Source organism: Bubalus bubalis, chromosome 6, assembly GCF_019923935.1.
Source record: "Bubalus bubalis isolate 160015118507 breed Murrah chromosome 6, NDDB_SH_1, whole genome shotgun sequence".
Lineage (NCBI taxonomy): Eukaryota > Metazoa > Chordata > Mammalia > Artiodactyla > Bovidae > Bubalus > Bubalus bubalis.
Genome location: NC_059162.1, coordinates 59,510,279 through 59,522,566, shown reverse-complemented (window position 1 = coordinate 59,522,566; position 12,288 = coordinate 59,510,279). Strand labels below are relative to the sequence as shown.

At 44.2% G+C, this 12,288-nt stretch overlaps 1 protein-coding gene across 1 annotated transcript in view; it reads right to left on the bottom strand.

Annotated features, from left to right (window-relative positions):
- Positions 1-5,005: 5,005 nt before the first annotated feature.
- LOC102411007 (uricase) overlaps positions 5,006-12,288 on the bottom strand; it is a 35,432-nt gene continuing 28,149 nt past the window's right edge. Inside the window, exons 5-8 of the mRNA XM_006070878.4 lie at positions 11,926-12,112; positions 10,015-10,138; positions 7,938-8,021; positions 5,006-5,981 (exon numbers count right to left, since the gene is read on the bottom strand). Of these exons, the coding sequence (XP_006070940.3) occupies positions 5,907-5,981; positions 7,938-8,021; positions 10,015-10,138; positions 11,926-12,112 (470 nt within the window). The 3' untranslated portion in view covers positions 5,006-5,906. The remainder of the gene's footprint in view (positions 5,982-7,937; positions 8,022-10,014; positions 10,139-11,925; positions 12,113-12,288) is intronic.

Sequence of the window (12,288 nt, the reverse complement as noted above, 5' to 3'; positions counted from 1 at the left end):
CCCATGGATGGAGGAGCCCCGTGGGCTACAGTCCATGGGGTTGCAAAGAGTCAGACACAACTGAGCGACTTCGCTTATTGGGGATAAGCACATCCAAAACAAAGGTCCTGGAGCCACACCCCTCTATGTCTGACAGATGGCAGGTAGGAAGGACATGGCAATCTTTGTTATTTGGGGGAGAAAGAGGCTATCATCTATAGGGAGTATTGATGTCAGGCTATCTCATCAGTTACCAGGGAAACCAGCAGCTGGGGCAGGGGGCAAGCATGTAGGCAGTTACTGATTAAGCCCTATGATTCAGAAGATTGGACAATGACGTGAGTGAAGTGGGGACTGGTCAAGCAGGGGATGAACAGAGAACAAGAAAACAGCCATCTTGAATGGCCTAACCATGCACTCCACTCCTCTATACCCTGCATGTCCCTTGCCGTGTTGGTTCACCCCTCTTCTGAGATATCCCTGAAGTGAGGTGTGTAGAGTACACTGCAACCCAGATACCACAAATGCAGTACAGACGCCAGCAGCTGAAGAGTATCAAGAGTAAGCCAGGCATTGATGTCGGTTTTCCACGCAAGTCCAGAGGGCAACAAGAGCATCTCACTGTCGACCCAGCAATCAGACTCATTTTACAGTGTGGCCATCTCTGTGCACAGATTCCCTCTGGTCAGACTCGGGATGAAATGTGAGATGTTTAACAAACACAATATAGGGAAGATCATGACCATTAAGCAGACTACAAGCAGTAACAGCTTTCTAGGTCATACCACCCCTGCCTATGGGCTTTGTCCCGGCCAGCAGCACCATCCCGCCTGTCCACCTTCAGTGCCCACAGCCAGTGCCAAATCCAGGAGAGGTGGCAAAACAACAGACCCCAGGGTTAATATTGGATTGGCCTAAAATATTTCAGGTTTTTCCATAACATCTTACAGAAAAACCCAAATGAACTCTTTGGCCAACCCAATACAATGGTGCTTGTTTCCAGTAGAGGCCCAGATTAGTCCTTAGGAGTCTTAAGTGGGGCCAGGTAGAAGACAAATGAAACCTGTATGTCCTTTTTTAATCCTGTTCCCCATGATGCAGCAAAACCAAAGCACTGGGGACTCACCTGCCAGTCCCACAGCCTTTCTACAGTATGTTCCCCTCAGCATAGACCCTGTGGCCAGGGTAAAAGTGAGTTGTTGTCCTGACCCATAGTTGGCAGTGGTCCTATGGTGGTCAGCAGTTGAACTCAAATCGTGTGGGCTGGTTGCCTCTGGATTAACACGGCGCAGGCACTGAGACAATTGTTCCTGGGTGTGTCCATGTGTTGGGAACCTCAACTATTGTTGAAGTAGCCCCTTTATTCTTCCCACTGGTTTGGCAGCAGTGGGGTGGTGAGGCAGGTGGAAACACCAGTATATGACTTCTCATCAGCCCAGCCCATGAATGAACTTCATGGCTGGCAAAGTGGAATCCTTGCTCACCATCAGTACCAAGGGGTGCCCTGTGCACAGAGGTCTAGACCCTCAACAGTCATTCTTCTTGTGGCCTGATGACTCGGTATGCCTGCTGTAATGTCTTCCACCTGTTGTAAGGCATTATAGGCCACATATCATTGCTGTTCCATCACACTGCATACTTCAGAGCTGGGGCCAGGAGTCCAAGGGTGCTCTATTATTTTGTCATTGCCACAGGCCCCAAACAAACCCTTCAAGGTAACTGGCCACATCCAATTCTCAAACCTGTCCCTGAGTTAATATCCCTAAAACCTGTGTCAATGGCTTATTTTTTAAGGATGGTAGGTTGGGAGTATGCTTATTTTACCTGACCAGGTAACACCCAAGTGTTTGATAGATAATCCAAGTCCTGGCATCTGTATTCACCACCACCCCATGCAGTCAGATAAGCCATGAGCACAGGGCTATTTTTTAACTGGAAAGAGACTGAACTTTATGGAGTATCATCAATATAATAGAAGAGGAAGACAGGTCTCATGGTGGTCAACTGCCACAGACCCACATGCTAGTCACCGCAGGGTTACCCGCACAACTTTTCACTCCCTGTCCTTATTTCCTGCTATCACAGCACTTATGGGAGTTTCCTTGGCCTCTTGGCTGGCTTGCCAATTGTTGGGCTGCACCCACAGGCCTGCAAGCCTTGTGGTTGCCCAGGCTCAAGACCGAAGATAGAGCCCAGAGACAGCATCAGAGACATCAATGGTTTGATGTCTTATACATACAAAACAAAGGATCCTGGAGCAACATTCCACCAAGTCTGGCAAATAACAGGCAGGACATGGCTGCAGTCTTCACTATTTAGGGAAGGAGGCTACACTTTATAGGGGGGATTGACAACAAGTTGGTCATCAGTTACCAGGGAAACCAGCAGCTGGGGCAGGGGACAAGCACATAGGCAGTTACTGATTAAGCCCTCTGATTCAGAGGACTGGATAGTCATGTGAGTTAAGCAGTCACATGGTTGAGCAGAAACTGCACAGAGAACAAGAGAACAGCCATCTTGAATGGCTTGACCACACAAAACAGGAAATTGTTCCTTGAAATTTTCACAGACTACAGACTTTGCTGCCACACACCTGGGATATAACCTCCAATAGTTCTTTTGCAATTCATTACAATAAATGCATATATGTATAAAGTAAACTACAATTTCTAAGAATTCTGCTCTTCTCTGAAACAAATATAGTGTTTCTAAGATTTATATGACCATTGAGTAAAATGGGACTAATTAAGCTTTTTTTCTCTTCTTTTCTTTCTTTTTAGGGAAAATCATGTTAGAATCTAAATTCCTCTTTGCACAGAATTATCAAATCAGCAGAGGAATAAAATGTACTAGCCATTTGTCCATGCAAGTTACATGATGTAAAAGCACATTTTGTAACAAGAGTAATCAATACATCACAAAACTTTCTATATCACAGTACTTCATCCTTCTTATCTTATGTTCTTCATTAAGCAGCAGCAGCTTGAGAATGACCTGCAGTACCTTCTAGAGTTTGCTGCTCTCAGACTTCCCATCTCTCATCTCACCCACAAAGTTCAATGATAACTTTCTATGTAGGTCTAAAAACAAATGAAAAGAAGGCAGAATTTTTCATTTAACAAACACATACAGGAATTTATGTGTCAGGTGTGAAAACTACCACGTGTTCAGTCACTCAGACATGTCCGACTGTGGTCTCATAGACTGTAGCCTGACAGGTTCCTCTGTCCATGAAATTTTCCAGGCAAGAATACTGGAGTGGGTTGCCATTTCCTCCTCCAGGGGATCTTCCTGACTCAGGAATCAAACCCTTGTCTCTTGCATCTCCTGCTTTGGCAGGTGGACTCTTTACCACTACCTCGGAAGCCCCCTTACTACCATAGTTCTTTACAGACATTAATTCATTTAATCCTCAAAAAAACCTATGAAGTAGGTTCTATATGTTCACCTCCATTTTACAGATGAGGAAACTTGTCACAGAGCTAGTAAGAGACAGAGTCAGGATTTAAACGAGATTCTGCAATCAAACATGACACCTTAAGTAATAGTATTATAAAAGTGATGCAGAATTGTCAAATAATACTAAGTACACATGGGTATGTATTTATAAAAAGGGAGACAAACAATTTAAATAAATGGAGATCTTTAATCATTGTTGTTCAGTTGCTCAGTCATGTCCGCCTCTTTGCGACCCCATGGACTGCAGCGCACTAGGCTTCCCTATCCTTCACCATTTCCTGGAGATTGCTCAAACTCATGTCCATTGAGTCGGTGATGCCATCCAACCATCTCATTCTCTATCATTCCCTTCTCCTCCTGCCTTCAATCTTTCCCAGCATCCAGGTCTTTTCCAATGAGTCAGCTCTTCTCATCAGGTGATCAAAGTATTGTAGCTTCAGCTTCAGCATCAGTTTTTCCAATGAATATTCAGGGTTGATTCCCTTTAGGATTGACTTGTTTGAACTCCTTGCTGTCCAAGGGACTCTCAAGAGTCTTCTCTAGCACCACAGTCTGAAGGCATCAATTCTTTGGCACAGCTTTCTTTATGGTCCAGCTCTCACATCCATACATGACTACTAGAAAAACCATAGCTTTGACTAGACGGAACTTTGTTGGCAAAGTAATGTCTCTGCTTTTTAATATGCTGTCTAGTTTTGTCATAGGAGAAGGCAATGGCACCCCACTCCAGTACGCTTGCCTGGAAAATCCCATGGGCGGAGGAGCCTGGTAGGCTCCAGTCCATGTGGTCACTAAGAGTCGGGCACGACTGAGCGACTTCATTTTTACTTTTCACTGTCATGCATTGGAGAAGGAAATGGCAACCCACTCCAGTGTTCTTGCCTGGAGAATCCCAGGGACAGAGGAGCCTAGTGGGCTGCCGTCTATGGGGTCAGAGTCGAACACGACTGAAGAGACTTAGCAACAGCAACAGTTTTGTCATAGCTTTTCTTCCAAGGAGCAAGCATCTTTTAATTTCATGGCTGCAGTCACCATCCACAGTGATTTTAGAGCCCAAGAAAATAAAGTCTGTCACTGTTTCCATTGTTTCCCCATCTGTTTGCCATGAAGTGATGGGAGTAGATGCCATGATCTTAGTTTTCTAAATGTTGAGTTTTAAGTCAGCTTTTTCACTCTACTCTTTCACCTTCATCAAAAGGCTCTTCAATTCCTTTTCACTTTTTGCCATTAGGGTGGTGTCATCTGCATATCTGAGTTTATTGATATTTCTCCTGGCAATCTTTATTCCAGCTTGTACTTCATCCAGCCTGGTATTGCGTATCATGTACTCTGCATATAAGTTAAATAAGCAGGGTGATAATATACCTGCATTTCACATGATGTACTCTGCCTATAAGTTAAATAAGCAGGATGACAATTTTTTAATGGAGGAAGGTTATCTAGGATGTTTATGTAAACAACTTTTATCATGGGTTTCTAAAATTCCAGTTTATGAAGTTTTATGGTATATGTACAACAGTAGTGTTAGTTTACTGATGTAAAGATGACCACCATTCAACTATGCATATATCTTTCAATCATCAATTATATTTATTTCTCTGATTATAAAAGTAATAAATGCTCATATCTGGAAGATTCAGAAAATCATAAGACAAAATATGAAAATCACTCATAATCCCACCATCCAGAAATCATCACTGCTGATATATTCATACATATAGTCTTTAGTCTTCTTTCTATATGTATATTCAACCACCTGGGTAATGACTTACCATTTATTAAATGTGACTCTTTGTGCCAAAGTGATGCATTATTCAAAGAAAAACAATTTACACTTTTTTTCAATGCCTCAATGTGTACTAAACATTCTTTAAGGACTGTAAAATCATAAAACAAATACATTAAAATTTCAAAAGTACTTTTAGAGTAGAAATAAGCTCCCAATAATACATATGCTAGAGCATATTTAAGAACTCAAGTATTCAGTCTAATTGAAGTCACAATGGTGATATTTTTCAAAATATTACTTTATCATTACATTTTCTGCATTGCCAAGGCGCAAGTTTTAGCATCAGTAGGATGAAAGCAAAGCTGGCTTCTTAAATTTGTTCACAAGATTAACTGTTATCACACCTCCATTGATTCATGATTATCTTCCTATTGAATGTATTCTAAAGCTCCTCTAAGATAGGAAGGCCCAAGACCACTAAAATGAAATACTGATTTATGATTATTCTAATACTACTCAGCATTTGTGAAGTAAACTGTATCCACAAAGCATGTTTTTAATTACTAATCCCAAAACACTTTGCTGAGCTAAAAAACACTTTCATATAGGAGGAAAATGAACACTATAAATCAACATACTAGGTTGAAAATTTGCATGGCTATGCACTATGATTTCCAGCATCACAAGTGGCTTAAGGAATGCCTCAATGGAGCATGGACTCCCACTGGTGGCCACAATGTCACAGCCTTGAAGTCAGCTTCCTCTTGACTGTACCAGTAATTCTGCCATACGGATTGTCTAATGGTAACAAGACCTGTAGAAAAACCACAGGGCAACTTCAGAGACACTGAAGAGAGATGAGGTAATTTTCCAGAAAATTAAAGAGTTTTTCAAAAATGTTTAATTATCAGGATATAAATGTTTCTCAGATGCATTACATATCCCTGCTTTTTAAACAGAGTGTAGTGAACACAATTTGGCCTTTGCTTGATGACTCTCTTTGAACATCAATCATTGTCCAAGGCTATAATACTGTCATGCCCTCAGGAACATTTGAGGTCCTCAGGACTCTTAGCCTGATACTAACTGGCTCCAGACAGCTCTGCATTTGCAGTTCTTCTGTCCTCCACTCTATCATTAGTCATTTCTCTGCTGTTTTCTTTGTGTCCTGACTCCCTGCTTCTCATATGTTGCCCTCACTTTGTAGGCACTTGCTGAGTAAGGGCCCAAGAGTGACCAGCCATCCTCAAGGTGCAAACACAGACATAGGGACAGTTTGTTCACCCCCTTGGGTGCCTTTACACAGAGCCTGACCCAAAGGATCTCAGGCCTTCCTGCCTGCAGGTCTCCAGGGGAAGTTTTGAGTCTGACTTCTTAGAGCAAAAGACACAGTGGCCTCGGTCTGCCAGAATACCATCGAGCTAGGATCACTGCAGGCCTGGGGTATCAGGAGCCTTGGGAGACCCTCCTCCTTGGGTTGGGGTTCCTGAGCTAAGCACTGCTCTAGCCATGAGCCTGAGCCTTTCTCTATTTGGGGCCCATTGGTTTCATCTTTGCTGAACATGTCCCTTTTCTTCCCTTTAGAAAGTAAGCTGTCAAAAAAGTCTTTACATCCAAATTAACAGTGGCATTCTGGGAATCTACATCCTCTCCATCCTCTGAAGTAAACAGTGCTGCCTCTCCTTCCAGCTGAATGAACAGTGACTGTCCTCCTCTGCAACTCGGGGCCCTATTTCAGCCATACCAGGCACCTCAGCATGACCTTACTTACCCAGCGCTGCTCCCCAGCCTCCCTCACAGCTGTCGCAGTACACAGCGTGATGGAGCATAACATACAGAACAGAAACAGGGTACCTGGCCAGACGGCTGTGACTGATAAGCTCCTGGGACAGCAGGCCCAGAAGGTAGGACCTTCTGGACACCCTTCACTGACCTTTTTCCATCAAAAGAGATGATTCTCTGGCTGCGCAGCCATGGTAATAGAGGGTCCCTTCCTATCTCACTTCCCCAACAACACTAGAAGCAGCCAACAGAATGGTGGTTTTTTAGCACACTGGAAGCCAATGGGAAGATGGATCAGAAAAATCCTGCCAGTCTGAGAATGATCCAAGTGGGGAGGGACAGTTCTGATCTCCCAGGACTGAGCACAGCAAGCCTATCTGTTGGGGCTTCAGGCTGGTTAATGAGACACACTAACTTGGCTGAACCTTCTGCCGTGGCTAAAACCAAGTCATGGTTAAGTGCTTTTTCTAAGGCCAGGTTTCCTTTCGAAAACTGAACTTCCTCGTCTTGCCTGCTGTAATTGCAATTAGAAACACAAATATCTTTCATTTTGTGTGTGTTCATTGCATGCTATTCAAACTGACTATCTAAAAGTTAGGGATGATAGAAGAAAATAAAAATATAATCTTCTTCCTTTCTTCTTATCACCTTGTGATGGAAAAATAATGAAGCAGTGACCTTCTGTGGCACCTTTTGGAGAAGTGGATTTCAGAACTGTTTCTTTCAGCACACTCTGTTCTTTCTTTGTCTTTTACTCTCTGCAGCTTTCAAGCCTCCTCTATAAGCATTCATCCACCTCTAGGCCATCCCAGCCTCAGATATTGAAAGGCCAGAGTCTAAGTGGGCTCTAAACAGTTGCAACTATAAATATCCCAACAGCAACAGCTATTAAAAGTTGTGGCAGTTGTACCACCCCAAGTTTACAAAGAGGGTTAAAAGGTGGGCAAGGCAGGGAAATGTTCTTTAAATTTTTTAAAAGTTCTCTTACCTCTTCCTTGTTGATCAGTCCCATTTTGGACATGTCTATGTTAAAGTAGTGAATGTTCGGCAGACTGATTTCCATATCTTCTATCTGGAATCCACAATAATACGTATCACGTTGGAAAACTGGGAATCTGTCTCTATCACTACTCGCCCCCAACCTCCAATTAGCTCATTACTCAGATTCCACCTCTGTCTCCAGGACACCCTCTGGTGTTCCTCTACTGCTCGACGCTGTTCTCTCTCGCTAGTACTATTATTAAATGATGGACTCGTTCCTCCCTCCGTGTATGAAATCCATTTCTCAGAAAAGTAAAATCTCCTGGGGTCAGACACCTGGAAGATATTCAGCATCCAGCTGTCCTCCAGATGTCGGCCCGTCAACCTCCTCAGTTCCCGCTCAGTCCATACCCTCCTCTCCAGGCCTGTCCTCGACATTTGCAGGCCCTGGAGTGAGCATCTGGAGGTCCCCACACCAGATGTTTTGCACTTCCTAGGTGGCGCTAGTGGTAAAGAACCCACCTGCCAATGCAAGAGATGCAGGGGACGTGGGTTCAATCCCTAGGTTGGGAAGATTCCTTGGAGGAAGAAATGACAACGCACTCCAGTATTCTTGCCTGGAGAATCCCATGGACAGAGGAGCCTGGTGGGCTATGGTCCATAAGGTTGTAAAGAGTTGGACACAACTGAAGTGACTTAGCACACACTCATACCACATGTTTAAAGATTTAAAGTTATGAATCAAGCTAAAATACAGAGATAGAAATATGTTCTATCTCTGTAACTTAACAGATCGTCCTTCACAACTATCCGAAAGGCTGGGACCAAATTTTAAATCCTCTGACTCCTTGCAGCATCGGGCCAGGACCTGGTAGCATGGGAAGAGCCAGCCCCCAACCCCTGGCCCACCCTACCCTCTCTCTTGGACTCATGTGGGTGGATATTCCAGCTTGCATGTCAAGTTGCCTGATAGCAAACATCCCAGAAAATTGTCTAGAAGGGGAAGCATGGGCTCCTGAAGTGTTCACTCCCTTGACGTGCCTCTTCCAGTAGAGAGAAGCATAGGTAGAAGATGGCCTGAGGGGGCCTCTGGGCCATGGTGGGATTCCCTCTTGCCCAATAGGTCTCCTTGTCTATGGCCCATCATCCTTTTAATCTATCACACATCTTTCAGAGCAGTCGGTCTTTCTAGAGTGCAAAGCTGGTAGCATGGCACCTTGCTTAGACCCCTTGGTGGCTCCTAAGATTTTTTCAGGATGAAATATAGACTCTACAAAGACCACAAAGCCCTCCAGACCTGCTTCCCACCTCATCTCTAGGCACATGGAAGGGCTTTCACTCCTGGATCTCCACATGTGGCAGACCTTCAACAATAAATGCCTGTTCCATGCTGCCTCCTGTTGTCCATACCTATCCCCCCCCAACCCTTGAGTATGAACCCAGAAAACCCCTACTTGTCCCTTAAAGCTCAACTCAAATACCTCTCCTTCCAGAGAGCCTGACAGGCACTTCCCATATACTTGAGTTAGGTGCCATCTTCCGAATTTCCATAATATTCTATTGTTTATTGAATTGTTAGCTTACTTATTTTCTTCTTTCACTGAATGATGAACTCATTGAGGGTAGAGTCTATGGGACTCTATGTCTAATTTATCCCTGATTTTCTCATGTGCTGATAGAGACAAAGTAACATTCAATAATATCAAATGGATGGATGGATGCAGTCTCTCTGCTTCTATCCTTCATTCTCTGGCTCTCCTGAAACATAGACCCTTGGGATAATTACCCCTCCTTCAGGCCATTCGAGTGTCCTAAATATGAGACTCAAATTGTAGCAGATTGAAGAGACTCAGAATCTTCAAGAAAACTAAAGAACTACAGCAGTGGCCTATGTTTTCAGGTTGCACAGATTTTTCCACTTTTTTTCTCTTTTCTCACTTGCTATAACAAGCTTTTGAGCAACAACAGATGTCATTTTTCATGTGTCTTCCACTTTCTTATTTTAACTCTCAGCTCTTTCTCAGAGCTAACAGGAGACACAGAAAGTTCTCTCAGTCTTCAGAATGGCAAGTGACAAAACGTACCTCAGGAAGCTGGCTCAGGGAGAGCACCTGGATGTCATAGAGGGTCTTCTGGACTGAGGGCGAGTACTCGCCTTTGTCATAGGGTCCAGCGAACTTCTTCAGGACAATGCTCCTGACAGCCTCCCTAGAACACAGAAAGGAGAACTGAGAGCTCCCACAGGGTGGTCTTTGGGAATTCACTGCGAAACTAAGATGTGGAGACCTCTCTGTCCCCTCCTCCCAAAACAATTTTATTGCTGGCTTTAGAGAGGATTATAGGGACTTCCCAGGTGGGGCTAGTGGTAAAGAACGTGCCTGCCAATGCAAGAGACCTAAGGAATGCAGGTTCAATCCCTGGGTTGGGAAGATCCTCTGGAGGAGGGCATGGCAACCCACTCCAGTATTCTCACTTAGAAAATCCCATGGAGAGAGGAGCTGGGTGGACTACAGTCCACAGGGGCGCAAAAAGTCAGACACGACAGAGTGACTTAGCACAGCACAGGAATATATTATATTGCCAAAAAAAAAAAAAAAAACCTAACTTCTAATTTCCTTACACACACACACACACCAGTCAACAGACATGTTGAGCATAACTAGGCTATCTTCATAATCTGGCACCAGGGCTCAATGGGCATTCCAGGCTAAGTTTCCCTCCATGCTTGAAGAATTTATGAAGAAGACTTCCTCATATTCTAACCTTTGTACTGCTTGGCTTGGCTGGTTGCTTGAATTGCTGCATTTTTTCAGGGGTTTTACCATGCCAGGCTGTAGGCTAAGTGTTTTATGTGATTACTTCATTAAATTTTCTCAATGTACCTGAGGCAGTTCCTATTATTATTTCCCCAATTTGGAAGGAATATGAGCTTAAAAATTAAATGATCTACTCTCAGTCCTCCTCAGTGGGAGGCCCAACTGGTACCCTGACTATCTCAATTTCATACTCATTTCAACATAAATACATCAGACTGCTGCCCATGGGTAACACTTGAAAAAACAAGGGAAAAAAAAAAAGACTGAGGTGAGGTTCTCTTCAAGCATTTCCAACCTAGCATATAATAAAAGGAGCAGAGCAACACTCTGCCCGTGGGAGGAAGCTACCGGAGGCAGATTCTAGCTCATCACAGGGTACAAGTTTCTAACAATTGGAACTTCGACAAAGGAATGAGATACCTGGTCAAAAGCAAACTGGGAATTCAGAGGCCTAATCACTCCTTGTCTAGGATGTTAAAATAAAAGCCATACCTTTACAATGTTAAAGAACTTATTTAGAAAATGCTTCTGTAACTGTCATCTCATTTTGAGTTTGGCCTACGGTGGCCAATTTGACTGGGACCAAGAGGTTTCCTAGGACATGGGACCTTCAATGTTAAAATCAGGAAAGCCCTTGACAGACTGGGACGAGTTTGGTCAGCCTGGTTTAGCTCTCCCTGCACCTGCTATGAAGTGACAAGGCCACTATCCTCATTTGATCCAGCGATTCTGGAAGTGTGGCCTCTGGTCCAGCAGCATGGGCAACACCTGGGAGTTTGTTAGAAAATGCAAGTTCTCGGGCCCCATTCCAGGCCACAGAATCAGAACCTCTGGGGATGGGCTCAGTGAGCTACAGTGTAACAAACCCTTCAAGTGGTTCTCATACCCAATCATGTTTGTGTACTACTGATTTAGTCAGTTAGGAAAGAGAGCATCAGAGAAATCAGGCAGTCCACTTAAGGCTGTTCCAGCTAAGAGCACCTAGGATTCAAGTGCAGGCTTACTAACTCAGAGTAGGACCAGTGTTCTTTCTGTTATCCATCAGAAGGGATTTCTTACAGTGGGGAGGCTGAACTAAATGGCCTCCAAGTTTCTCTTTCAGATTGAAGACCCCTAGGCCCCTGGAAAAGAGGGCGGACACTACCCGTGCCAGTGCCAAACCCTAGCCCTTCTTCGTACCAGGTGGCCTCAAAGTCCACGTCTCTGCCCTGGTGGTAGCGCCACTTGCAGTACACTTGGGTGGCAAAGCACCGGTCCTTCACCTCAGGGAGGGTGGTGAACTGGTCCTTGAGGAATCCTTCAAATCCAGACTGCGTTGTTTTCAAGACCTTGAGGTCTTTGATTCCAGAATGAATGACTGGAGGTCCTGTTTTAAGTCAAAAGGTAAGAGGGGATGAAGTCATAAAGGAAACAGTGCCTTCTTGCTGCCTAGCCCTGAGGATTCTGGGGTCAGTAAAACATGGCACCCTGTGCCTGTACAGAGAGCAACATCACTCCCCGAGTGTTCTGTCTCTTGGTCCCCTCTGAAGTCCATGTGATGAA